The sequence below is a fragment of the Leptosomus discolor genome, chromosome 9 (genome assembly GCF_034619465.1).
Source record: "Leptosomus discolor isolate bLepDis1 chromosome 9, bLepDis1.hap2, whole genome shotgun sequence".
NCBI classification, from domain to species: Eukaryota; Metazoa; Chordata; class Aves; order Leptosomiformes; family Leptosomidae; genus Leptosomus; species Leptosomus discolor.
The window spans coordinates 10757139-10785023 of record NC_141399.1 but is presented as its reverse complement, the minus strand read 5'-3'; the positions used below and the strand labels follow the sequence as shown (position 1 = coordinate 10785023).

At 47.7% G+C, this 27885-nt stretch overlaps 1 protein-coding gene across 2 annotated transcripts; it reads left to right on the top strand.

Annotated features, from left to right (window-relative positions):
• The first annotated feature begins 700 nt into the window (after positions 1-700).
• QRICH1 (glutamine rich 1) lies at positions 701-24036 on the top strand. 2 transcript variants are annotated; one of them, XM_086469764.1, is made up of 11 exons: positions 701-740; positions 1849-1909; positions 5493-5822; positions 14467-15486; positions 18372-18549; positions 19173-19327; positions 20189-20303; positions 21642-21750; positions 22100-22251; positions 22942-23032; positions 23792-24036. In XM_086469764.1, exons 3-11 carry the CDS (start codon positions 5514-5516, stop codon positions 23982-23984), a joined length of 2322 nt encoding a protein of 773 aa, XP_086325890.1. In that variant the 5' UTR covers positions 701-740; positions 1849-1909; positions 5493-5513; the 3' UTR covers positions 23985-24036. The 2 variants fall into 2 exon arrangements, with proteins under 2 accessions (XP_086325890.1, XP_009947565.1); XM_009949263.2 differs by lacking the exon at positions 701-740 and having other exon boundaries at positions 1605-1909.
• The last annotated feature ends 3849 nt before the right edge of the window (positions 24037-27885 follow it).

The following is a 27885-nucleotide window of genomic DNA, read 5'->3' as shown; positions in this document are numbered from 1 at the left end:
CGAAGCCCCGGCCCTGCCGGGCGTGGGGGGAGGCTCTGCTCAGCCCCACGGGCCACCTTAAGCGGCAGCGGGGACGGGGAGGCCGCGCCGAGCACATGGGCACGTTAAAGCAGCCCCGGCTCGGCCTCACGCTGCGGGGGGGACCCTCCGCCCCGCGGTCCCGCCCGGGGGGCAGGGGCAGGGCGCAGACCCTGCCGGTACCGGCCGCGGAGGCCCCAGCGCCCTCCCCGGGGAGCCCACGCACTGGGGCCTCGCTCGGCCGTGGGGTGGCGCGGGGCCTCGCCCCGACTGATGAGCGGGGGTCGCGTCCGGGCCGCCCTCGGCTGGCGCGGAGCAGCGGAGCGGCTGCGTGGGACGCCTCGGAGCCCCACGGCCACGTGTGGCGGGGGCGTCCCGAGCCCCAAGGCCGCCACCGGGGGCTGTCCCCACCCCTGTCGGGGGTCGTCGCCCCCGCTGCCGTCCCCCTCGTCTGCCGGACCCGTGCGCGTCCCCCCTCGGAGAGCGCCCCCCAGCGGCCGCCCCCTCCCCCTCCCCGCCGGGGCGCGGCCCCTTTAAGGTGCGGGGCGGGCCCGGCCTCCGAGCTATCGCGGGATTTGGGGGCCTCGTTCTCGCGAGGCTGGGGCCATGCGCTGATTGGCTGCGGGGGGTTGAATGTAAGATGGCGCCCAGGGAGCTGTGAGGGGAAAAGACTCGGGGCCGAGGCGGCGGCGGCGCGAGGCGACGGCGGCAGCGGGGCCGGGGTGAGGCGGGGCCGGGCTACGCCGCGGCGCAGCGGGGCCGCCGGGCCGGGGGGGGTGCACGGTGGCGGCGGGGCCGGGCGGGGCCTCCCGTTGGGCGCGGGGGGGGAGGAGGAGGAGGCGGCGGCGGCGGTTCCGGGGGCGGCGTGGGCCCGGCGGGGAGGGGGCAGCCCCGCCTGCCGGGCGCGCGCAGCCCTCGCCCGCGGGGACGCGCGCAGCTGGGCCGTGCACGCGTAGTGCGCGCTCCCTGCCCCCCCTCAAGCTCTGCGCACCGGGCGCGTCCCCGCGTCCCCGCCCCCCCCCCGTGGGGCGGCCCCTTCCCCGCGCGGGCACGGGCGGCGGCAGCGCGCGCCGGAAGGCGCGGCCTCCGCCTCTGCGCGGCGCGGCCCTCGGCGGCCGCCGTCGCCGGCGAAGCCCCCAACATGGCTCCTGCGGCGGGCGGGGGGGGGGGGGGGGCGGGCGGCGCGATGCCGCGCCTCCCGCGGGCCCGGGCCCGGCTGCCCCGCCGGGGAACAAAGGCGGCGGGGAGCGGCCTGGGCAGCGCCGGGCTCCCCGCGGGCGGGGTCCGGCCGTGCCGCAGGGGGAAGCCCCGTGGGCTCCGCGTCCCCCGCTGGGGCAGGGGAGAGGCCGAGCCGCGGCCGATGATCTCAGGGGCTAAATATGGAGCTTCGCCTCGCCTGGGCTGGGTGGCAGGGCGGTCTGTGTCGTTCCCGTCTGCCCCGGGCCTCGGGGAAGCGCCGGGCCCCGGCCGGGAACACCTGCGGGGGGAGCAGGGGGGCCCTCTGGATACGGTCACTGCTGCTGCCTTGTTCTAAGTTCTGTCTTCCCGTAACTCCGGTGTCACCGGCTGCGCTGCGCCTGCCGCGCTCTGCGCCGGCACACTCGTTCCCAGTAGCACTGATCAGGCTGAGGGATGCAGTGGTTAGGAATTGGGCACCTCGCAATTCTGCAGTAGGAGCTGCTGGCTGCGTGGATGGTCATAGCTTTTCTTTCCTGACTTGTTTTGGGGTTTTGTCTTTTTGTTAACGGAATACCTATTAAAAATAAAATGGCTTTAATAAAGAAAGAGGAACTGGGGATGGAAAGGGCTTCTTTGTTCTGTCTTCTCCAGAACGTTACAAGTCTAAGAGCTCAGGACAAGAGCAGCAGAAATACATGCAACATGGTGACTGGTGAGTCCAGATTGTCCACATGCTGCAAGTTGTGTGTGTGTTTTCAGTAACCTCAGTCTAAGTTTTATGAACTAACCGTATGTGCTCATGATCTTCAAAGAGTTTCTTGAACTTATTTCCTGGAAAAAATGCAGTTGCGCTGAACAGGGAGGAATTAGCTCCCTTTATCAGAGAAAGCTTATTGCCTGGATGCTCTTTTTTAAATTTATTTTAAAATGCAGTATTAAAAACATGCTGCTGAGATCTAGTGAGGGTGGGTGTTTGCTGTTCCTAATGCGTGTCTACAGGATAAGTGGAATGCGTGAAGTAGTATGTTTTAATAACTGACAGTGAAAGTGGCGGCTGCAGCAGCAAGCTGCGTATGTTACCCTGTAAGAGCCTGATGAGTGCACACTTGAGCCTTAAAGAGATTTTCTGTCATAAATGCAGGTGGGTTTTGTTTCAATAAATAAAGTTTCTGGGAGTGCAGCCTTGCTTTCTTGAATCTTCATCTAGACCTGGTACCTCCACTGCTGCGTAGGGTTTTGTGAAGTGCAGTTTTGAGAGGTTCAGTGCCTTTAGTTAAATAACCCCAAGCAGCCTTCAAACTGACAGGAACGACTCCGGGAGAACCTGTTACCTGCAGTGTCTTTAGCTCCTTTCTGATTGCCATTTGGGGAGCTGTAAAGAAAACCAGAGGAAGATCCTGCTGCTCTTCTGGAGCAGGAACAAATACCGTGAGGCACAGTGGGGTTCTGATCCGTGCGTGGGACTTTAGGTGCTGCTGTGGCTCAGATGAGTGTTTTGCTGGTTTGAGTGTTAGTGGCTCTCAGGTAGTAACTTCAAGCAACTGTAAAGGAAGACTTCTCCATGCTAGAAGAGAGGAGAAGAGAGATTCCTTGTGACAGAGGAAGATTTGCTGGTGGGGAAGAGTGGCCTAGTGAGCTCTTGATTTTTGATGCTAAAAAGAACCAATTAAGATGGAGTGGCCGAGCAGGGTCAAGGATTTGTATCTAAGACATTAATGCTGTGTGTGTTCTGCTGCCTGGTGGGTGGAAGAGGTAGGTGATGATTTGGTGGTGGACCTCTTCTTGATCTTCAGGCCAGCTGCTTATGTGTCTGGGTTTCTGGTGGCTTCTGGTCTCCGCTGCATAGGAGCATGATGTACATGTGAGCAGCTCTTGACAGAAGGGTTGGAGTTCCAAAAGTAAAAGTGAGGGCTAAGGGATAGCTGCTGCTGAAAACAGTGCCCCTGCTGACCTCCCCACTCTCTCCCTTGACAAGACTAACAGAAGGTGAATAGCTGCTCTCCGAGTTGTTACACCATACTGAGCAGCAATGCAGGAGCAAGGAAGAAGGCAGGGCCTCTGCCGAGAGGTGAGCCCATCCTGTTCAGCAGCAGGTAGCTGTCAAAGAGCGTATAATCTGAGAGCACCTCTAGTGTTCATGTCTGGGTTCCCGGCATGGCATCCTTGAGGCTTATTCCACAGCAGGGTCTTCCCTCTGAAAGCTGGGTCTGCTAGTGCACCTCAGAGTGGACGTGCGAAATGATGACACTCTTCTGAAAGCCGCACTGTAGTCTTGAAGTCAAATATTTGCAAGTTCCAAGGAGAAAACTGGGGCAAGTTAATAGCTCAAAATCCGTTTTCCAGCTTTGAAGTATGTGACGGAGCATCTTATGATGAGATGGAAGGTGCATTCGAGCATGCCTGGTGTTGGTCCTGTCCCAGTCACTGAGAATGCATTAACAAGGTTGTTCTCTGTTGGTTTCACCTTGGACATATGGTCACCTGGGAAAAAGGGTTAATAATATGTCCTGTAGAGGTGCAGAGTACTCTCACGTGGCTCCTGGAGGAAACCTCACTCAGCAACTAGGTGAATAGTCTTACTGGCTATATCACGAAGAGCTGGCTTGAGAATGTCAGATCAGGCTGTCTGAAAGGTGGGAGGATTGTTTTTCTGTCCAGCTGTGGGCTCTGCAGGAGCTTCTGTATGCTGATTTTTATGGAGTGGTTGGATTTACTAAGGGAACACTGTCAGCTGGTGCTTTTGTTAAACATTGATGTGTGTTTTAAGAATATTTTCTGTAGTAATTTCCTACAGCAACAAATGTTGCTTAATAACTCTAGATACAGCACAAGTTGCCTCATATGTGTTCCCCTTACCTTTGCTATCAATTCTTTCTCCTGTCAGCCTGATCCAATGCACTAGCCATGAACCTCCTCCATGTAAACAAAAACTTCTGTGTGTTTAGACTGCTGTCATGTAACAGTCAAGAGTGGTTAGAATTTGCTCTGGCTCCCACTGGTTTTGGTGGGAATTGGAGCTGGACTTGCGGAAGACACTTGGGCGCCACTGAGAGCCCAGAACTAACTCCTCTTTTCACACAGGCTGTTGCAGTCTTCTGTTCAACTGCATATTTCTGTCTTGGTTCCACTTTGTTAAATCGTAGTAAAATGATATAAAAGGTTCTGCTTTTGTACCTATTCTCTTTAGAGCTACAGTCATAATGTACATATAGTGATGTTTGTCCCTTTTTCCTCCTTTCCGCAGCTTGATCTAGTAGTACTGAATCGCCTCTTCTAGTCCTAATCTTGTGCTGTTTCACATCTTTCCACAACCATCTCAGTATCTGGTAGTGGTGTAGCTCAAATCTGTTTATCCTTTAGCAAGACTAATTAGTGCCTTAGAAACAACCAGTATACTCACTGCAGAAACAATTTGTGGGTTTAAACAAGATAAGTCAATAAGAGAAGAATGCTGTTGGAGTATACCCTAGAGCTTTCTAATGTTCTCAGGTGGAGTCATCTTTGGTGGTGGTGCTTTTTTTTTTTTTCTCTTGCTCTCACTTCCTCCCTGATAATCTGATTTCTTTTTCTGTCTCTCCTTTGTCTTCATACATGGCATGTTTCACATTAACCTCTTCCTATACTAAAAGGACGTCAAGAACTGATGCTGTTGTTGCCTTTGTCATTTCCAGAGCTCCCCTTTTCTGTGTCTGTAGTTCCCCATTTGAGGAATTTCCGGATTCCAGCACTCTCGTTTTGCTTGCTACGTTCAAATCGATAAGGCTGTCCTAGTCCTAATAGCAATGGGCTGAATGCTGCATCTGTTGCTCTTCCGTTGTGCTTACCATTAGCTGCCTAGAATAGAACTGCATGGCCTGATAGAACATACTGCTCAGTTCTCCCACCTCTGAAGCTGCAAAGCAGGGCCACCAGATATTGATTTCTGAGCTTCTCTCACTAATACTGCATGCTGCAAACGAATGAAGTGTGCGACTTTATTTCGTCTGTTATGAGACTCGCCTGGTCTGGGTGAAGTACGACGCCAGAAGGTTTTACATGGCAGTGAGCTCTTTGGATAGTACCACAGTTACACCTGGTTATTGTTCAGACTTCCCTGAGCTGCTAAGGGTTAACCTGAGAAATGTGTAGTAGCACAAGATGCCTCATAAAACTAAAGCATCTGTCTGGGCATCTGGCTGTGCATGTTTGCTAGTTTTCATATCGTACTCGGTATGAGAAATTAGTTACTGGAGTTAGGAATCTCCTTGCATCAAAGGAGTGCTGTAGTTAAGACTTTTACTTTCTCTTTCCTTAAGGAACCCTAAGGACCTTGCAATATGAATAATTCTCTGGAGAACACCATTTCCTTTGAAGAATACATCCGTGTGAAGGCGCGAACGATCCCCCAGCACAGGATGAAGGAGTTTCTGGACTCCCTTGCTTCCAAGGGGCCGGAAGCTCTGCAGGAGTTTCAGCAGACAGCCACCACCACAATGGTGTATCAGCAGGGTGGCAACTGCATTTACACGGACAGCACAGAGGTGGCTGGGTCTTTGCTTGAACTCGCTTGTCCTGTGACAACCAGTGTCCAGCAGCAAACTCAGCCAGAGCAGCAGATACAGGTTCAGCAACCCCAGCAAGTCCAGGTAAGCATCTTAAATCATCTCTACACGTATATGTGGCTTGCCAACCTGTGGAGTATTGTTCAGAGCCAGCTACTGTCTAACCTGAAGCCACAGGCAAGCGCTCAAGAAGCAGGGCCAATTGACTTTATATAGAACAGCATTATTTCCCTTTCATTTAAGGAATTTGGTAGTAAATTTCTCCCTTGGCTGTGTCTCCATTGAGCTCTGCTATAGGAGGAGTAGCATACATAGCAACGTAGTGGTGTAACCTCTTGGAGAAATGGTTGACAGTTTTGGCATGTACACAACTCCCCGAAGCCCTGCACTCTGTGTGAAGCTGCTATAAATACCACCCCCCTCTGCTGGTCGGTCTTTATCTAGTTGTTCATGGTGTCTGTGGGATCTAACTCACTTTTTTTTTTTTTAATGAAATCAGTGCGCTCTAAATGATTTTGCTTGAACATTCTAAAAGTTGTAGTTCTTGAACTGGCTTTTAGGTGAGGGGGGAATGCAGAGGAGTCAGCTTACAATAGGAACCAGGGGAAGATCCCTTTCAGGAACGGAACTCTAAAAGATGCATGTGTATTGAGGTAGATTATCCCTTTGCACAGTGGAATGAGTCATCTTTTTTAATAGGTATTACAGTAACTTTTATTAAGTATTAAATGAGCAAATCCAGCAGCAGAAGGGGAAAAAACCACAAACATATGACTTAGGATAACTGCTTTGGTCCTCAAACACGTTTTGTGATTTGAAAAGTTTATAGGTGGCAGGGCATTTACTGAGTTTTTCTTATGATATGTCACCAAACAGCTGACCTCTGTCTACAGCTGTAATTCTTATTTGTATTTCATTTATATTGTAATTCAGTTATGAATCTTTCTGCCTTCTGTAGCATGAATGTGAAGTTGTGAGCTCTCTTCTTTTGCAACGAGTGGGAGTACAGAGACACAAGTGACTGGAGATAAGGCAGTGTGAACTTGCTGCAGTGCAGTAGACTTGTGCTAACAGCTCACTTGCATCTTTGCTGTAGGATAAAAGCACAAACTTCCCTCTTTCGCTGGGTAACTCGTCTCCAATTACTCTTTCTATTGAGTAAATTAATGCTTAACTGGGACTTCTGTAACCTGTTGCCCTACAGTAACTTGTGTCACAAGGCTTTTGAAGAATAAAAGCCTCTAGTCTCATAGGCATGCCTTGGATCTCTGTGTGAGTGTATTAAAACTGATCAAGGGTGCTTTTAGTTCTGCCAGCTATTACATTTTATGGAGGAAGTTTCATTTTGCAGTAGAAGAACTAGGAGGGTTGGCTTTTTTGGGTGCCGCAGCCTTGAAGATATGGAAGGTCCCCACACCAATTGTAAAAGCCGGAAGGAATCTCCCTTCCCCTGCCGCCTGCCCCCCGTGTTCCCCGCTGCTCCCTCCTTTCAAATCTGCTCAAAGTTCAGGCTTGACCCTTGCAAGTCTTCTAGTAACAGAGATAGGGAGGGAGGTCGTGTATCATAAGCTCCAGAGAAAAATAATCCCCTGACCTTCTTGAAAATAACCATAGAGTTGCTGCCAGAGAGCTGTTCCTGTTTTTTGAACTGAATGGCCTGCACCCTGAATATGAAAAATACCTGATGAAAGTCAAGATTTCAGCAGCTTTCTTAAAGAATGTAGTCTGCTCTCTCCCCCTTGTTTTTCATGTGACTCTGCTTTAAAATTGCTTTCCTATCTGTGGGTACAGGTCATAATTAGTGTTTGTGTTGCATAGCCTGCAACTCGCTTCGGGATGTTACAAACCCCCAGAACACTTGGGTGGCATAACACTTGGGTGGCATATCTGGTGCTAGATAGGGCTGCACCTTTGCGCATCAGCGCTGCAGCTGGGCTCATCTGTATTTGAGCAGCTAGCTCAGAGTTATCTTGAAGCTTTTTTGCAAGGATGAGGTGGAGAGGAATGTCTTTACTGCTTTGTGAGAGTGTTTTTCTGTCTTCCAGGATTTCTTATCGAGATGTGATTTATGTTAAACCCGTGACTTAGTGTTCACCTTTCTCCAGACTGCCACTGTGACAGCAGTAGCAGAGCACAGTGTCTGAACAAAGCTGAATTTTGTTGTGACTCTGGGGGTGACAGAGTTCCACTAGAGCAGTGCACCTGGTGTAGCTGGCTCGCTTGGCTAAAATACTGCTTGTGCTGTCCTGTGAGAGATTTTGGTCGTCCGCTGAAGCCTCTTTGCTTTTGGTCAGACTTATGTCATCCCAGTACTCGACTTGATAATCTGTTTAGTTCTTGCTAATCCAATTGCAAATCAGTGGAAGACCCTTTGAATGACTACACCGATGTCTGGCAGTGTGACAGCGGTGCTGAAGGTGACTGATAACGTGACCAGTCAGATGACCTCACAGTTGCAAGTGCTGATGCCAGCCTTACGGTCGTAAAGATAGACAGACAGTGCTCAGGTTTCATCCTAGACTTTACTTGCCACGAACAACTAACGACAGTGTGTGACTGTTGGCTGCTTTTATTTATCCTGCCAAAATCAGTTTCCTGTCTGAAGAAGTTGCCACCTTGGGGTTTTCTTGCCTAAAAGGCTCAACAAACTATTGCCACATGTTTATTTTAAAGGCTGAGTGGATGCAAGTGTTGGGTTGTGTGCTAGTCAGTGCTACAGTACAAGTGTCACAGCGGTGCCATTAGTGATCTTAAGAAAGAGTTTAGTGTGTCAAGTTGTCGTACCCTGTGCTGTGTCAGGAGGTGGCTGGGAAGGGCTGTGTTTTGCTCCAGTCAAATAAGAGTTTTATCAGCTCTGCCTTTGGTGAGATTGTTGCCAGTTGGTCTTGTGCATTGAGGCCATCGAATTGATGCCAGCGACGAGAGGTGTTAGCGCTGACTCGCTTACTGAATATGGTATTTCTGCAGAGGTGAACCTTTTGTGCCTCTTCCTCTTCTGCAAGAATATTTAACTGGAAGAGTATCAGAGGACAGAAAGTGTCATTCCTTAGGATACATACAGTCCATGTGGGGAAGATCCTCAGTTTCACCTTTTTCTTGAGACAGTCTGATGGCTAGGGGGCAGGAGCTTCTTGGACAGCATTTGAGGGGGGATGCTACAGGTGAACAAGATCACAGAACTGTATAGAGAGCGATTAAATGCCTGTGTGAAGTGTCCTTCAGTTCAGGCTTGTGCCTTTTTGATTGCTCAGTTCCTTATGTGTTTACTGTTCAGCTTTTTCAGTCTTTCCCCAGTCTGTGCAGTGACTTCAGACCCTTATAGGAAGCTGGGCATTATTAATGACAGAAGGCAAGGAAAGATGCCCTTAAGTAGCTCAGAAGAGAATCTTACCTCTGACTCTGCACGGAATACATCTTCACTGCTGAGGGGTGCAGCTTCCCCCTGCCCCAGCCTTGGTTCTGAAGTTTAACCTGGAGGTAGGGCTCCTATTCCCTTACCTCTGAAAAGCGTCCCAGTAAGATACTAGTGTAGCAGCCAGTGTTAATTAGCATTTGTTAGGGCTGAGTGTGGTACTTCAAAGAATGGTTATAGTCAAGAGTGGTGTTTTCAAGGTAGTACCTTCTCATATATGGAAGTAGGTTCCTCTTTGAGAGGTAAGCTGGTTTGTTTTTCCTGGTTCACGTGTTTTAACTGTCTTAGGCCTAAATCCTGCCACAGCCTGACAACATAATCTTGATATTGTAACTGTTCAAACACACGCAAGGCCTAATTTGGCTTGTGGAATTCTCTCTCTGATGTTGATGAATGAGCAGAGGGAAAACCTGGAGTGAGAATCTGTCTGGCAGTTCTGAAAAGCTGACTTGTACCCTCCCCGTAGACCTTGTTTACTTAGATAGCAGAGGACTTCCTGTAAAGTAGTTGAATAACAAGTTCCAACATTTCCTGCTGCTTCACTGATCAGTCTTTTCACCTACTCTATACTTCAGACCAGCTTTGTGCTTGTATGTGTGCTTTCTGGAGTAACACTAGAAGGAACTCTTTGTTACAGTGTTAGTTTTTAATGCTGGAGTTGCCTTAGCTTAGGATTGGTGTTGAGGGAAGTGTATTTTAAACCTTCTTTCCTTATATTGGGCTAAAAAATAATGCTCTTCTCCTCTCACTAACTTTTTGTCCAAGTGTTTGACTTCTGTCAGCTTGCTTAGGTGAGGAAGGTTGAAGTGCACCTGCATTATTTGGAGGGAGGAGGGGATTTGGAGCATACTTCCCGCAGCAAACTTGCCACCTGTCCCCACTTAACTCTCATAGGTTTGGAGCCTGTTGTTTGGGATTCCCTTCCGATGGAACTAAGCATGCAGTCTTGTTGTGTCTAGGTGTTTGTCTAGCTTGGCTAGTGGGCCAGACTAGACCCAAGTTTGAAACGGTCTTCTGGAATATATAGTGTGGTCATGTTAGTAGGTCTTCAGTCTTGCTCTGAAGGTCTGCTCTTGGTGTATCCTGCTGCTTGCTACTTGCTAGTGTAAACGTAGAAAGAAAAACTTCAGAAACCAAGATGTGTTTGTGAAGAGGCATTTAAGAGCCTGTCAGGTGCTCTAGGCTAAGCCAGAAACCAGAAAATCCATGCAGTAAGAGTTGGTATGCATGGTCATTTGGAGTTAGGTTTTAGGAAATATTAGGTAATCCAGTCAGTCCGCGAGTGAGATATTCTTTGCTTAGGAATTCTTTCAACTTAATTGTTTCAGAACTGCAGTTGTGCAGTCTCGTTCCTTGTTGGGCAGAGAGTCTGCACAGGACAGACATGAGTCCTACTTGAAAGTTTGTCGGAGTTAGTCTATCAACCATGAGGGGGGAAAAAAACTTTTGGAAACCAGGCTTCAGCTGTTCTCATGTTCGTGGAGTTACTTATTTTCTCTTTGCATGTGCTGTGTTCTAGACAGAAGATGTTTTTGAGCTTAATGTGACAGAAGATTTTCTTTAAGGCAATCTTAAAAATTTAGTTCTGCCTTCCTGTTCTGATGCAGGGCTGACTTCTAACGCTTTTGATTCTGTAGTCAACCAGTACTTGGTCCAAATTCTAGCTGTTTTGTGGTAAAAAGGCATTTCTCTGTGTGATGGTAGCCTGCTGGGAAGTGATTCTTTTCATGCTGTTAGATCCAAACTTCTGGCAATAAGCAGTTGCTCAGTACTGGTAGCTTGGCATGTTCCTCTCTTGCACCAGTATAACCCAAAAATTCCCAGCATAACATGTTCTTGCTTTAATCTTCAGCATAAGGTGAAGATTTAAAGTCCTCCCTGTTGGTCTTGGCCTGTAGATTTAAAGCATTCCTCTTTGTACAGAGTCTTAAAAAGTCAACTGCTGCTTATGTTTAGTGTAATTCTTTCCCCTTTTTTTTCTCAGATAGGAAGTTAGACAATGAGGTCAACTGAAGAAGCTCTGGTCTTAGACTGGGTTAAAGTCTGTAAATCTGAAATGAATGTTTGTAGCACTCCTGGGTACAACCTACTTGGAAAACAGGGAGTGATCTAGTGCGAAATACGGTTGTTAAAAATGGATGTGCAATTCACAAGGGATGTGTAATGCACGGTCGGTAGAACTCCAATATCCTTTTAAATAAGAGCAGTCTCTATCAGAAGTGTGATGTCTGCAGTTTCAGCATGGAGAACTTGCAGTAGTTGTGGAGTCTGACTACTTCATCTTTTTGGGTCCAGACTCATTCTTGGAGTGTTAACGATAATGCTGTGTGAACTCTAAAGGAGGAGCAAGACATCCTAGTTGTAGGGTTAGGATTTGTTCCTGGGGGAGTATCATAGGGCCTCAGGTCGTAATTGCTCATCTGCTGGAAGTGACAGAAGTTGCCCATGACTTTTAGAGACAGTAGGCTCAGGCTCTAAAATGGTTAATGGTTCAAAGCTGCACCCAAGGAGGTTTAGACTGGACATTAGGAGTCATTTCTTTACCAAGAAGGTGGTCAAACGCTGGAACGGGCTTCCTAGAGAGGTGGTTGATGCCCCAAGCCTGTCAGTGTTTAAGAGGCGTTTGGACAGTGCCCTTAATAACATGCTTTAACTTACGGTCAGCACTGGAAGTGGTCAGGCAGTTGGACTAGACGATCGTTGCAGGTCCCTTCCAGCTGAAATACGCTATTCCGTAACAGCGGAAGAAAGAAGATGCTGTCTTGTCAGGTCTGTTCTCAGACCGTGCCTCTCTGCTGGCAGCGCCTCGCGCTTAGACCTACACCGTTACCTTTCTGATTGCACTTGTGTGATAGAATTGTTTCAGCTCAGGAGCACACTTTAAATTCTTACTGCTAGCAAAAACAATATAGTCTTTCCTTCGTATATGTTACAGCAGTAACAAGAACTGTAATGTAAAATTTGGTATGGAAAGAAGGTGGGGGTACTTTTAAGGTGTTCTCAGTCAACCTGTGCAGATTCTGAAAACACACTGCGGAAGTCAGGGTAAATGACATGCTTACCTCCTTTTGTGACATGATTTTGAATCAGAGCGGATAAAGCAAATGGTTCTTGTGTGAAACTGAAAATATATTGGTGCAATAATGCATTTTAGTTTGTTCCGTCTTGGGCCTTTGCCTTGCAGGTAATCTTTTGAACAAGGACTTTAAAAATCATTAATACAGGCCTTTGTATTAATTTAAGTCAGATATTTTGGAGAGTACTTGGCCTAGAGATGTAACTGAAACTGGCTTTGTTAAACTGAACTCTTAACTGGGAGCTGTGCTTGGGCCTGTTCGCCCAAGGCAGCACTCATGCTGTAGGGCAGTATGATGAGAGTATCAGACAGAAGAAGCATCCCATAGGTGACTTCATCTTTTTCAATTAGCTGCCTGATCAAATTGCTCATTGATGCAGTTTTTTAGACTGTCATGCTGACACAAGGTCGTATGTTTCTTGTTACCTTGCAGGAAATTATAGAAAGTCCACATCATCTGGATTACAGTGTATTGCATATAGCTCCCAGCAGGAACCTGTAAAATTCCCTGTTCTTCCTGGAAATAGAATTAATTCTTAATAGGAGGTGACTTATAAAACTGGTCTGCAAGTGATGCATTTTGCTACCCTGCTTTTTTCTGTAGCAGCTCTTAATTGGCTGCAAATGAATCCTTAACACTTTTTGAGACTTCTTGGATGGGGTATTGGGAAGTGAGATTTTGTGTATCTGCGCAATGCAGACCTGTGTGGTAGTTCTTTTGGGTACTGTCAGGCTGGCCACTGTGGCGTCTCTGCGCAGATGCTACGTTAGCTTTACTGGCTCTAGAGAGTGAGGTAGAAAAGGGTGAGAGAACGTGAGTAGGAAGACGTAGTTTTGTAGCTAAGTCTGTGTTGGCTTCAAACTTCATATGGCCATCATAGGTGCCAATAATAAAGCTCCACAGTTCAAATCCGTGGGATTTGAGAGGAGAGGTTGAGTAATTAATTCCCTCCCTTAAGATACAGCGTTAAGGAAGCCTAGAGAAACAGATGGTGATGGGAACCTGGGATGTCACTTCTAGGACAAGACAGATGCAACAGAGTGGCTGGGTAAATGTCAGGGACAAAGTGGTGAAGTGTCTGGACGAGGAGAGCAGGACTCACTTGCTGCCCTGGGAGCGGAGGTACCGGCTGGGTTGGGTTTGAGGCCTGGAATGTGAAGTTGTTGAGACCTGAGCTTTGTGTTGGGGGCTACCTCTGACTCCTAGCTTTAAGTCTGCTCCTGGACTGCTGCTATGTAGTGTGACAGACCTTGGACAAATGAGCATTATGTGAGGGGTGTGACTTATTTTTTGGGTTGGTTTTTTTTGCCTCAAATAACAGGAACTGTGTTTGGATCCAAGTCTTAACATATTTTGTCCATGTTATTCAGCATTGTGTAAGTGCGTGAGCTAGAAAATACAATGAGTAATTTGGACAATAAATGGCATTAAATGGAAAAAGTAAATAATGAAAAAAGAACTGGTTTTAGCTATCACTGGCAAAGAAGCACTTCTGAAGTTTAAAAAATGAATGCTGCAGTGTTGGCACTTAGCGCATGACGAAGGCTCAGGTCGAACTTGCAAGCTTCTGTGTTGGCACCTGCTTGTGCAGCGTTACTATTAGCGGTTGGTTTCAAAATAATATTTCTGTGCTTTATGTGGAAAGAGCCAAGTGCTGGTTTCAACTTACCAGTATTTTTTACTGCCTGTCACTGGCAAGTGATCCTGTGGCCATCTAGGGGGCTGGGGTTGAAAGCCGTAGAACAGTCTTCAGAGCATAGTAGGAATGAGGCAAGCTCCTGCATTTGTAGCAAGATAAACTTAATATCAGAGTTGAAATGTGCGTGACCTTAAAGTCTTGCTGCTGCAAGGCCTGTGCTGAAATAACATTTTAGCAATGCAAATAGCTCTGAAGGATCTTTTGGCTTCCGAGGATGCAATCTCTTGGCTTGAGCCCGCAGAGCTTTGAGAATGGAGATGCAGCTCACGCGCTGTTCTGCCTCTGCTGAGAGAGTATGGTCATGTGCAACGCTGAGCAAACACATCGCCTAACGTGTTGCTGTTATCAGCCAGGCACTTGTAGAGCAACTTGGTTTCATTTTCCTGAGATCTTTACTAGTGGATTAACATATGGAGTCATAAAACTGAGCATAAAAGACCGGGAGCATAGACCTCCGGTGATGGACCAGCTCTGTTGGTCACCCCCCCTCGAATCACTGATGCTTGCTGATCTCTTAACTGCTGATTGGTGTCGTTGCAGGTTCAGGTCCAGGTCCAGCAGTCACTGCAGCAGGTCTCCGCCCAGCAGCTCTCTCCACAGCTCGCTGTCCATCAGGCTTCGGAGCAACCAATACAGGTCCAAGTGCAGATCCAAGGCCAGGCACAGCAGCAGGCGTCCCAGACAATACAGAGTCAGTCTCTTCAGAGCCCCAGCCCATCTCAGTTGCAGGCAGCTCAAATCCAAGTGCAGCATGTGCAGACTGCCCAACAGATCCAGGCTGCGGAGATACAGGAGGAACACATACAACACCAGCAGATCCAGGCCCAGCTTGTGGCAGGACAGGCCATTACTGGTGGCCAGCAGATACAGATCCAAACAGTTGGGGCACTGTCACCTCCACCTTCTCAACAAGGCTCTCCACGAGAGGGAGAGCGTCGGATCAGCACTGCGAGTGTCCTTCAGCCAGTGAAGAAACGTAAAGTGGATATGCCTATTACTGTATCGTATGCTATTTCAGGGCAGCCAGTTGCCACAGTGCTGGCCATTCCCCAGGGCCAGCAGCAAAGTTACGTCTCTTTAAGGCCAGACTTGTTAACAGTGGACAGTGCCCACCTGTACAGTGCCACTGGGACCATTACTAGCCCCACTGGAGAGACTTGGACCATCCCTGTTTACTCTGCTCAACCACGTGGTGACCTTCAGCAGCAAAACATAACCCACATCGCCATCCCTCAGGAGGCCTACAATGCCGTCCACGTCAGTGGCTCGCCAACAACACTGGCTACCGTGAAGCTGGAAGATGACAAGGATAAGATGGTGGGAAGCACTTCAGTAGTGAAGAACTCTCACGAGGAAGTGGTGCAAACTCTTGCTAATTCGCTCTTTCCAGCGCAGTTCATGAATGGCAACATCCACATTCCAGTGGCAGTGCAGGCTGTGGCAGGGACGTACCAGAACACAGCACAGACAGTGCACATATGGGACCCGCAGCAGCAACAGCAGCAGCCCACACCCCAAGAGCAGGGGCAGCAGCAGCAGCAGCTACAAGTCACTTGTTCAGTAAGTTAAAACTGCTTCTGGGTCTCAGTCCGTGATTAACAGCGTGCAAATGTTGTGGAGAGGGAGGATGGCAGCAGACAGCTGGTATTTAGGAGGCAGAGATGCATCTGTCCCAGCAGCCTGGGCATGACTGGGGTATTTGACTCCTGATAGGTGTAGAACTGCGATGTGTTAATGTTGGTACATAATTACAGGATTTAGAACTTCCCGAAGAAAGTACAATCTTGATACTCGTGTAAATGAAGAGATACATGCTCCTTATTAGCTTCTTCATAGCAGGTATTCTGAGGTCTATAGTCTTCTCCTGTTCTAGGGGTTGCAGTGGACAGGCAGGGGTGACTGCAGTGAAGTAAGACGTGCAGATATACTCGTCACCTAGTTATCAGTTACTTCATGTTCTGCAGCATGTGGAGTCCACAGCATATCCAGTGCCTGGGTGAAGTGTTGAAATCTGACTAGTTGTGAGTAAACTTCATGGATCAGGTGTACCTATCTGTCACACCGTGTTCTGCTTCTGGTAAATGCCTGGTGTGCGAGAGCACAATAAGGAGCAGTGGCCAGTAAGCATCTCTCCATAGCGCTTGGTAAAGGCGGCAGCCGAATTTGTTGCTGTTTTTTTTTTTTAAAGGCTTTGTTGCTGACTTTAAGCTATAGATTATTTTGAATTGGCTTTTAAAACTTATTAGGGGCATTAATGGCCTCTCTTTTATGTGCAGATGGATATATGTAACTTATCTCTTATTACCAAAAAGTGAAAAGCGATTGATCTGTCAGAGCCTGTTTTTGCTGAATGGAATGAGGGCAAAAATATCCAAGTCTGCTAGGATAAATGTTGTTATAAATTCTTTCCAGTATATAAATAACACTGTTGGCTTTATAAAGGCTTTTATGCCCTCTACTTCATCTGTAAGCACTGGGACAAGGAGGATTCCTTTCTGTAGTCATGTCTGATTGTTTCTGAGTTGATTGTGGGCTGTAGCCCACCAAGGCCTTCACTGAAAAGGGTTCCCTACATCTCTAGATAACTTCGGGTGCTGGATGCCCTCTTTTATAAAGCTGTACTTTTAAGCTGCAGCTTATGGGTCTTGTAATGCATGGGTCTTGTCTGGTTGGGGTTTTATTGTTTTGTCATGTTCAAAGAGCCTTCTGTGGCTCACCTTTTCCCTGTGTTGCTACTCGGAGATCACTTCATAGCTTTTAGCTGCATGAACAGAGTCGATTAGAACTTTTTACCTTTCTGCTAAACAGGATTTTTGGACTTATTCTAGGGTCTTTTAAGAGCATGACCCACATTCTTGGGATCCTTTCTGAGCTATTAGCTCCATAATTTCTTTAATGATTACTTGAAAAGCTTCTACTAATGCTGTGTATTCCTGTGCACTGTGATCTGCAATTTTTGGGTATCGGACTGTTTTCTAATACCCGTTCTCTGGAGTACTGGGTGTTGCATAAGCCCCTAAATAAAGAGGCAAGTCCAGGAGGGATCCATTGCCCTCTAACAGGGCAATAAAGCCACTATGGGTGAACATCAAACTTTTGGGGGTTGTCCCTCTCAACTGTGACACTTAGAAGAAATTTGCCTACTTGCTCCACGCTGTCTTCTGGCATTGTGCTGCTGTGGGATCTGGGCAAATTGCAGTTATTTTGCTCTGTTTGTGAAAAAATGTAAGTCAGTTAAGCAGCAGCTGCCAGTTCAGCGAATTAACTCCAGCCTGTGTGCCTGCCTTCGTGCTAGACAAGGTGCCTGCGAGGTCAGGGCAGAAGACTGCCCCCCTGGTGGGGCTGACATGAGCGCAGCTCACTGCCCTTTCTGGATAGGTGCCATCAGTTGCCTGTAAAATAAGTTTCGGTTTGAGGTAGTAGTTCTTGGTGACTTAAGGTCCTGCTGAGAAGTAAACTTCCAAGGGGTCTGGAGACCCTTTAGGTCATACAGTAGCTCTTCACAGGATAATAGCTAGTCCTCATTAGCAGTATTCGGTAGTTTGAGAGCATTGCCTTGCAACTGAATTAATGTTTTGGTGCTGGTGTTCTAATCTGTTATTACTTTATACCTCTGACAAGTGAATTAACCTTATCAGCTGTTGACAGTAAGAACAGGGCGTATCTATTCTGCCTGACTGTTATGTGCTGAATAACGGAGGGCGCCCGCCCTCGATGGGCGAGGGTGGGAGGGATGCTGGCAGCGTGCAACACGCGACCGTACCCAGACCCTTGCTCTGGACGGTCTGGGTTTGGAGCGGCAGCGGTTAGTAACGCTGATGGCACCTTGCTGTTTTCCCCTGCCAGGGGCTAGCCGTCACTCTAGCTGCTGAGTCTCAAGGCTGCGTCTGCGAGGGGCCTTGGGTCGCTCTTGCGGTGAGATGACGGACTTCAGTGGTGGTTCAGAATGACAAGTTACTGAATCCAAGCAAAATGCATTGGAGCAAAGTACTTCAGAACCGATAGTGACCTGTTTCAGTGTTCGAGGGGAGACCAGAAGTCTGTGACTGAGAGGACTTGTAGCCCTGTGAAGATCCTTGCCTTTGAGCGTACTGGCTAGCTTCTTAACGGTATTGCAGCAAGACTGGCTGGTGGCTGTTAGGTCTCCTGTGATGTTCTGCGTGACTTGTAAATGCATCAGACTGCTAGTTGTGTAGATTTGCTAAAGGGGTTATAGATCTGTCCTTTCAAACTAGAAATGTTCTTGGAGAGACAAATACTCTTTTGTGAGCAGCAGTTCAGGTTAGACAGCAAAAGTAGCGTTCCTTGGATTAACTGTCTTGTTAGAGAGGAATGTGCAAAAGGCTGATACCCTGGGGCCAGAGGTGCTGCAGCGTTGCTTGTTTTTTGTTGAACTGTTGCGTATCAAAGTGCGTATATATAAACTGAAATGTTTTCTTTCCTAGGCTCAGACTGTTCAGGTTGCTGAAGTTGAACCGCAGCCACAGCCACAGACTTCACCTGAACTTCTACTTCCAAACTCTCTGAAGCCAGAAGAAGGGCTTGAAGTGTGGAAAAGCTGGGCACAGACCAAGAATGCAGAGCTGGAAAAAGAAGCCCAAAATAGGCTAGCACCTATTGGAAGTACGTGTCATGACAACATGGCCTGCCTTTCCTTTCAAGTAGGATTAGGAGTGACCAAAATGTTAGCTGTTTACTGCTCTGGAAAACACCTTTGCTTAATCAGGGATTGTTTTTAAATTTAAACTTTTATTTACTCTGCAATACTGATTATTGCATACTCCCACTGCCACAGGACATGTTCCAAGGAAAGTATTAGCTCTGTGCTGAGCCAACTTGAGCTACCTAGGCTGGTAGCAGTAAAAAAGGGCACTGTAGGACTGGTGCATGGAGGAACAAAATGGCTGTGAATGCCAGCCAAGCTGGTAGAGTAGTCACGGAGTTGCTGTTTTCCTGTTGCTGCAGGGCAGCATTTCGTTGTGGACATGGTAAAAGAAGGCAACAGTCATGCAGTTGGCAGGGCAGAGAGTCTTCCTGTCAGATGCTTGGCTGTTTATCTTTTAGTAGATCTGACAGCCGAAGATCTTGATTTATTTCAGCTTTCTTTATTAAACTGGGAGAATGAGGTAGTACGGGGCCTGCCAGATAGAATGGCAAAGCTGGAGATGTGGGAAATCATTCCTGACAGATTGGGAAATAATATGGCTTTATGGATTAAATAATATGGCTTTGTTTTGTTTTTCCAGGGCGTCAGCTGCTGAGGTTCCAGGAAGATCTCATCTCTTCAGCTGTGGCCGAGCTGAATTATGGTCTATGCTTAATGACACGAGAAGCTCGAAATGGTGATGGTGAACCCTATGATCCAGATGTGCTCTACTATATCTTCCTGTGTATTCAGAAGGTAGGGGGAGGACAGCTACATGTGCAGCAGAGCTGTGCGTGTTGTCAGCATATATAGGGAGGATTTTCTTGTTAGAAAAATGGAGGCGCTGACTTCTATTAAGCTTCCCAACAATTACTTCTATTAAGCTTCCCAACAATTTCATAAGAAAAAAGTCTCTTTGCTTTAAAAAAAAAAAACACACATAAAAAACCCAAACCTAGATGAAGTGTAGTTACCAAACCTAGATGAAATGTAGTTAGTGCACAGCAATGCTTTCACCTACTGAGTTAAGTTTGTAAAGAATTGTTAATAACTGCGTTCACTATCACAGTAAGAACAATAAATCCTTTTAAGCTTTTCTTTTGGAGGGGGGGGGGGGTGAGGGCTGAATGATGTTTGAGGAAGTTGGCAATGTCAAAACTTGATCTAGTTGAAGCTTTAACAAGCAAGAACTTAGCTTTGTGTGAGGTGGGAAGTCTGAGCAGGTAATATTATTGTGCTTTCTGGAAGAGCTGCAGGAACAGAGACAGGAGAACTGAGCATCGCTCTCCTTCACCTGAAAAAGTAGTGTCCAGAGGACAGTCATGTGAAATAACTTGCAGTGAACACACCTGAAGTGAAAGGAGAAATCCAGCCAGCTTTACTTTCTATGATGGTTTTCCCTTTCTGTCTTATCATTCCCATGACAGTAACGGAGATTACCTCCCACGTACTGGCCCTGGTGGGAGGGTCCTCACTCTTCTAGGTAGAATGTATTAGTCTTCAGTGCTGTGCTGTAAAATGCTTGACTAACCGGGTACGTGGGCTCTTAGGATAAGGTCTGCTCTGAGGATTATACTCTCTACCACTGGCCTTGACCGTGTGGTGAATCTTTTACAGTATCTCTTTGAAAATGGCCGAGTAGATGACATCTTCTCGGATCTCTACTATATTCGGTTCACTGAATGGCTGCATGAAGTTCTCAAGGACGTACAGCCCCGCGTTTCCCCTCTTGGTAAGAACTTTTATTTAAGAACTTTAACACTTTCCGGAGTTTGGAATGTTTAAACTGAACTACAGGGCGAGTGTAGTCTGACTAGGAAGCCCTTTCAAAGTACTTCATGTCTCTAGGACAGCTCATACTGGTCAGGGAGAAAAATGTGGCATCTGCAGTGAATGCTGGGGTTACTGCCTGTGTCAGGCTCTAGCCTTGATTGTCGCTGAGGATTATTTGTCTTATCACTCATCACCCATCAGAAGGCAGATTGTTGGGACTTTGTAGTGTCATGAGATTGGCTTTCTTGGGAGCCAGCTGATCCTTGATCTGAATCAAGCTTCTTCATCTGAAGAACTAATACATCTTGCCTCTAATATGTATTGTTACTTTGGGAGATAATACAACACTGTCGTGTTGCCATGTAGCCAGATGGATACGGTCTGCAGGACCAACGGAGTGTCAAAGAGAAAAACAGCGTGTGATTAGAGCCTCGAATGCTGCCATCGGATGCAGCTCATCTCAACCCTCTGTTTAGAAGGTGATGGCAACAGGGGTGGGGGGAGCAGTTCCAGAAGAGGCAGATTTTGACAGAGTTGCGTATGAGAACGAGATTAAGAATTGCATTTTCAGAGCACAGAAACCTGGCTTCTCATTACTTTGTTGCCTTTGATCTGATTAGACCTCAGTGAAGAAGCTACTGCTTGTGTTCAGAAAAGTAGCTGATGTTAGAGGCTAGATGGCTAAGTAGCACCGTGAGTTTTGGAATCCTTTTGTTTTCACTGTGGCTGTTTGATCTGTGCTTTGTCATTCCGCAAGCCCCAGAGTTCATACTGCTGTCTGTTTTTCTGTTTATCTGTGTATTTGGAGTATAGTATTTCTCTTCTACACAAAGGGGGAAAAAAAATCTGAGAATCAAAGGATTACTCATGTGTCCAAATACATCACTTGGCACTGTGTGCTGACTAAAGCTGCGCGCAGGGCCAAGAGCTGATTTGTTACACTGGCCTGCCTGCTCTCGCATATTATTGGATTAGGAGCATCTGCATTGGAGCCGAGCCATTAATTAAGAGCTGTTTAAGTGCGTATTTATTTCTCTCTGTGCTGGGATGTATAGGCATATTGCAGAAGCATGCTCTCCCCAACTAGAGGTTGACGTACGTATACGAGTGTTTCCTAACTAAACCTGCTATTTAAAAAGTTATTCGCACAGCAGTGAATCTTGACGCCAGTGAGGAACAACTCCTCCTCCTTCCCTTAAGATTTATATGTTCTCCAATAGTTAAGAGTCTATAAAATGCTGCCTTTGTTCGGGCTGTGACTGTCTCCTGGTGTGATGCTGACTTCTGGTTATTGCAGGTTACGTGCTCTCCAGTCATGTCACAGAAGAGATGCTGTGGGAGTGTAAGCAGCTAGGAGCTCACTCCCCTTCCACCTTGCTCACTACACTGATGTTTTTTAATACAAAGTAAGTACTTGGGTCTTTGGGAATCTTGGTGAATAAAAGAACTTCAAATGCCTTGACAGTGTTGGTAGGAAACTTCTGCACTGGCTTAGGGCGAAATCGTGAATTCTAAATGGTGGCACGCAGAGCTGTCTTGCAGCCCCATCAGGCAAAGAAGATGCAGTATGACAAGGAAATGAGCTAGCAGAGGGGAAACTGAACTTGTGGCTGTTGCCTGCTCTGCTGCTGGAACAGTCTTTAACTCGGTGTTGGTTTGAGCTTCAGCTGGCTCATGATGAGAAAACTACCTCCCCGTTGTGCCTGTATCCTTTACTTGCCTCTGAATGTCCTGTGTTCTCTTCTTGCTGCTCAGATACTTCCTGTTGAAAACAGTAGACCAGCACATGAAGCTGGCCTTCTCCAAGGTGTTGAGGCAGACCAAGAAGAACCCTTCTAATCCCAAGGATAAAAGCACGAGTATCCGCTATCTGAAGGCTCCTGGCATACACCAGACAGGACAGAAAGGTAGTGTCTGGAAGCTTTCTTTGGGAATATTTACTTATTGGGCTTGAAGGAAGTGGATGAACCTGGAGATGTCTGCAGGTAGGGCTGTGAGAACCCAAGGCTCTGCCAGTTACCTTCAGCCTAGCATGAGTTTTCTGTGCATTGTCTGAGAGAGCTTAGTACCTTCTGATGATAAGCCTGGGGACATACCTTACCTGAGGCATATGGGGCTCCCCAAGAGCTAAGGATAACTCTTTCTGTTACTCTTGTTTTTAACGGGAAAAGGGGCTGTTGGGTAAGTGCTTATGAACAGAGCGAGAAGCTGCTTTGGGAGGGCTTCTCTTACCGTGACTCGGGTGAACCCACATAGAATCCATATGTACGTACAGTTCGTCCTTTTAAAAGCCCAGACCTGGGGTTTAGCTGAGGCGTTGTGGTCTCAGTAGCGAGATTTCTCTCATTTTGGGCACAGGTAGAAGAGAAAAGGAAAGAAGGGTATGGATGGGTTGTGTTGTTCAGTAGCCTTGGGATAAAGGAAGCTCTCCATATAATGGTTTTTGAGCATTTATAAGCAGGTGCCTCTGCCCTGGATCAGCCGTATGGCTCTTGCCTGGTGACAAGGTGCTTCGGCCTGCTGAGGCTGTATGGCACTGCTCAGTTTGCCATACTGGTACAGAGCGTCTGACAGACTTGTGGGGGGCTGGTTTGTAGTTACAGATGACATGTATGCAGAGCAGACTGAGAATCCAGAGAACCCCCTGAGGTGTCCGATAAAGCTGTATGACTTCTACCTCTTCAAATGGTGAGAGCGCTTGTTCATCTGTACGGTCGCTTGTCGTCTGTGACTGTTAAGCTGCATCTTGTAGCTGGCCTAGTTCTGAGGGCTGTGTTCTGTTGCTGGCACAGTTTCTATATTTGCATAAATGTACTTAAATGGGGAGGGGTGTTGATGTGAGAGGGTGGGATTTACTCTGATGGCACGTAAGTTGAACTTCTGTGGTATTTAAAAAGACAAATCCTGATTTGTGAACTGGCTGTTCTTAATCTCCTACTCGCTCTGGAGGTTTGCTGTGTTGGCATGAGCTCACTGTTCTGCCTGTGACTTGCAAGCAAGTCACCTGGAAGCATCCACTACTTGAGGTGAGATGAGGGTCCTGTTCAAATCGGCTTCTGAACAAAAATGAGGAACGAGGACTTGCTGTGGAGATTGGAGGAGTTCTGATGATTCTGACCATTAACCTGAACATCCCTCTGCAGCTAGCCTGGGTGTGAAAATAGCCCATCCTTGTTTCGCTCTGAAAGACCCCTAAAGCCACGTGTGTGTTACACTTACCAGTGTGAAACACAAATTGCTTTCTGGTAGTCATCACCGTGGCTTTTTAACCTTGGGTGGCCTAAAGCCTTTGGGACCGCAGTTGCCCCTAGATGTAACTCCGTACTGTCACGTCTCATCAGCCAGATGTTCACTGTCAGGAGTTGTGGAGCCTGGGGTGAGGGCAGTGCGATCTCTCCCTCCCAGGACATTCTGTTAGTCTGGTTATTTCTGATCTTCCTCACGCAGCCCCCAGAGTGTGAAAGGCCGGAATGACACGTTTTACTTGACACCGGAGCCGGTGGTGGCCCCCAACAGCCCTATCTGGTATTCCATCCAGCCGATCAGCAGAGAGCAGATGGAGCAGATGCTCACCCGGATCCTGGTGATACGAGAGATTCAGGAAGCTCTTGCCGTGGCTAATGCCAGCACCATGCACTAAGGCATCCTTCTTGGCTCAGAAGGGGTGGGGCGGGGTGACGGGGGAGGGACAAGCAAAGATAAATTGTACAGACTTTTACACTAAAGGAGATGCCTAAGTTTTTGGTTTTTTATTGGTGTAGTTATGAAGCCCTTTTAGGCTTCTTCTCTTTAAAAGAATCTAAAGGAAAACCTACCCATTGTGTATCCTACCCAACACACCAAACTGTTGGAACCATTGGAGGCTGCATATCCCCTGCGAGCTGGGAGCTGTGGAAAGCTGCTGGTTGACTCTGGTTTTTTTTATGATGTAGAAAACATGAACTACAGGATTGGCCTGGATGGCTGGGGCCTCTGTCTCCTTGGAGCACGTGCAGCCTAGAGGGCACAGAATGATGGATGGACCTGCTCAGCCAGTGGAGGAGAGGCAGGCATCTTCTTTTCTTGTGCTTGGACGTTAATTTGCTGTTATCTTGGAAGGAAGAGGAGAGAGTGAACTGCAATTGTGATTTATACAAAAAAAACCCCAAACCAACGATTTCTATTCAGACCTTTAAGTGACATTTTTAGATGTTAAAAGTACAAACTTTACCACACTCTTCTTTTTTGGCCTAACATTGAGGCCTTAAACCTTGAGGCTCCTGTGCCTGATGGAATTCTTGTAACATACACTTGTGTATCATATAAAGATACCACCCTGTTTCTCTTATGTATTCTTACTCTAGTTGTTTATTAAGAATGACGAGCACGTCTTTTCAACATGCCATTGAACAATGTGTCTTTATTTGGGGAAGAGTGAGCTGTGAGGGTGGGGGGGGTCATTATACAAAGATCAGTATGCAAACTGGTTGTTTTCATCCCTGTTTGTGCTTTCCAGCTCGACTCTGCTGGACTTCTTTCACCCCTACGAATTAGAAAGGTAGAAGGGGGTTAACTTCTGTTGAAGGACCTGAACGTCTGCTTGCTGAGGGAAGCTCAGTGCCAGGCTAGGAACACGGGATCTGTGAGACCGGATCAGACTGTCCTAATGTTCTGTGGCCAGCCTGTGAGGCTTCACCCCTAGGCAAATCCCCCTCTCCCCACCTTTACAAACGCATCACACCAACGGCATGAAGGAGGGGTGTTGGAGGGAAAAGGCCTTCCAGGAGCAGCACATGGCTTACTCCTGCCATTTAACAGCCTTTTCACAGTTTTTTAACACAGCTGTGTAGCTTCTGGCATTGTTCATGATCATAAACCCCAGCCCTGTAGCCTTGCCTTGCTGCATCTTAAACGGTTGCTGTATTTTATATCATTAACAAGTAGTCTGCTCTTTTGAAGCCAGCGGGTAGCCAACTGTGCTTGAAATGGGAGATCACTCTAGCCAGGCTTGTTATTTTTGCCACCAGCTTCTTGGACGTGGAGAGATGACTCTGCTTCTTGAACTTTTGTCTTCCCTGCTTCTCCATCTCATGTCTGTTCCCTGTTCCAAAATATATATATATATATTTAAATACATATTACAGTAAAAGAACTTAGACTTGTGTACAGGCAAGCACTTTTTCTGAAGCTTCTGTTGACCAGCAGCTGTCTGTATTGAGGAGGAAGGTCTGCCCTCTCTGCCGGTTGTGCGCCGTGTAAATGATGAGAGGAGCCATCATGTTCCCTGTCTTTGTGCTCTTGGGCAGTGTTGAGGTGTGCAGGCTCAGTGAGGCTTCAAGCAGGAAGCATCAGCGGCTGACATCGGTGTTCATGAGGCAGCAGATGTGCCGGAGCTGGTTGTCAGTACGAGTTTGTTCCCTGCACAGGACTCTGTGCTCCAGCAGGGGCAGAGAGGTGAGGCGGTTTACCAATACCTGCGCTCTAAAGCAGACTCTCAGCTCCGTGTCTGCCCTCAGAGTCACGCCAGGGGAAAATAGCCTGGGGTTGGTGCCCAGATCCCAGTGGATAAGCTGGGAGGATGGTGCCTGGGTGGTGTGTAGTGCTGGCAATGTGTACCCTCAGCTGCAGCTCTCAGAAGCCTGTAATCCCGTTACCATATCTTAGTGACTGGAAGGTCATCCCTGGCCCTAATTTAGGTATTTAAGGACATGGTTAGGGGCAAGCTCCCCCTGTTTCAAGCAGCTGGGTGCTCTTTCTGCTCAGGATGCCCAGCAGGCCTGCACAGAGTGGATTTCCCGTTCTTTTGGGCAGTTTGTCCTGCCTTCTGAACAGAGTTGCAAAGATGTGAGAGAAACTGCAGACAGCTGCGCTCGAGGCCCAGCGTGTGCTCTGCAGCACTGCACGGGAAGCTTGCTCCAGCATGCCCGCACCTCAGCGTGAGCCTGCTGCTTTGTCTGTCTCTGGGGGAAATGCAGTGGGTGTTGAAGTCATCTGCCAGATACCCAGTGTACAAGTCACTTCATCAGGTGGCCTTGGGAGTCACCTCTTACTCTAAAAATTGCCAGAAGCTGCAATAACTTGACAGAACATTAGGGCAGTTCCAGGTTAGGGGTGAACAGATACTTCAGCTGAGCTTTCTGGGGAAGCAGAATTCCATGCGACCATAAAATTCTAGATTGTGCACTTTCCTTACTGCCCTTAACTGCAGGATGACCTAACATCTTTGTAGGGGAAGAGCTCTCCTTGATCTTGGAGAATACTCCTTAGGAACGGGGGAACTTGGCACCTGGAGATCTCCTGATGACTGGTTTTGTCCTGACACCTGAAGTGTTTCCATTATTTTCTCACTGTTTGGACGTACATAGGAGAGGGATTTGCTGATGCGGAAGTGGACTGCCGTACTGTTCTGTACTGTCTCATCAGAATGTCCACCGTGTTAACTTCATTCCCTATTTTTAGAGACAATCGATATACTGTGACTTAAGGATTATTTTCCTGGACCTGGCTTCTAGTCTGGGTCTCTGGAGCTAGTTTAAAAGGTACAGTATTTCTAGACTATAAATACTATGTTCTTTGATCATGAAGAACATGATCTGCTCCCTTTTAGGGGCTCATAGGAAGGCGTGTACAGAGTAGCACAGAAGAGTGCTGTGGCTTAGGGTTGCTATCCAAGTGCTGGGAAATGTTCCCAGTCAAACATGTAAAATAGCTTTTTAACACTTTCCTATAACCAGCTTGACTGCTGCTTAAAGGGCATTCCCCCTCGGCTCCGAGAGTGCCAAACTGCTAGCTCTTGTACGCGCGTGTGTGTTAAAGGAGAACCTCCATGCCCTATGCCTTGTGTGAGACAGGCTGAAAACGCATCCATCTCTACATCAATAAAGCTGAGAGGTCAAGCTAGAGACCCTGCGGTGTTGGTCTCGAGCTATGCCCATCTTGTCCCCGTGGTATGAAAGGACCCATAGAAAGCAGAGCATGACTGACTATTGTAAAGCACCTCACGTTCTGACATGAGGCTCGTGTGTTGTCCTGTCTCTTGACACTAATCCCGTTGCTTTCCTAAGGAAACTTGTAGCCTCTTGCACACTTGTCCACGGCACCGTTGGATTTTCATCTATGTTCAAGCGTTTCCTCCAAGTGGTAATGGCTGAAGCAGCGGAGAGCAGGCTAGAGAGTGGTGAGTAAAGGGAACTGTCAGTTGGCTGCCTCACCCCTGGCGCTCTCCTGGACTTTAGGTGGGAGGCAAGGTCTGAAGTAGTTCCTGAACTGTTCTGCCTTGGACCGATGAAAAAAGACTTCATCTGATCCCTAAGTAAGAATCGTCTTCTGCGCTGTTGCTCTAGGGCAGAGTCTTGTTCTCAGCTGCATCAGGGCTACTGCCTGCCTTGCTGTACGTGGAATGGACTAGGCCATCTTTGAGCCTCCTATGCTGTGATAAGAACAGACCCAAAAGTGGTAGAAAAGAGCCCTCTGAGCATTTGTGGGGTGGAGGACTTGCTGATACTGTAGTTGCTCATCCTCTGGCTGGTCTGAGTGCTGCTAGACACTGACTGACTCTGCAC

Coding starts and splice junctions, on each gene's coding strand:
- QRICH1 (XM_086469764.1), top strand. CDS start 5,514: ATGAATAATTCTCTGGAGAACACCATTTCCTTTGAAGAATACATCCGT. Junction 5,823..14,466: donor AGCAACCCCAGCAAGTCCAG/GTAAGCATCTTA, acceptor GTGTCGTTGCAG/GTTCAGGTCCAGGTCCAGCA. Junction 18,550..19,172: donor TAGGCTAGCACCTATTGGAA/GTACGTGTCATG, acceptor TTGTTTTTCCAG/GGCGTCAGCTGCTGAGGTTC.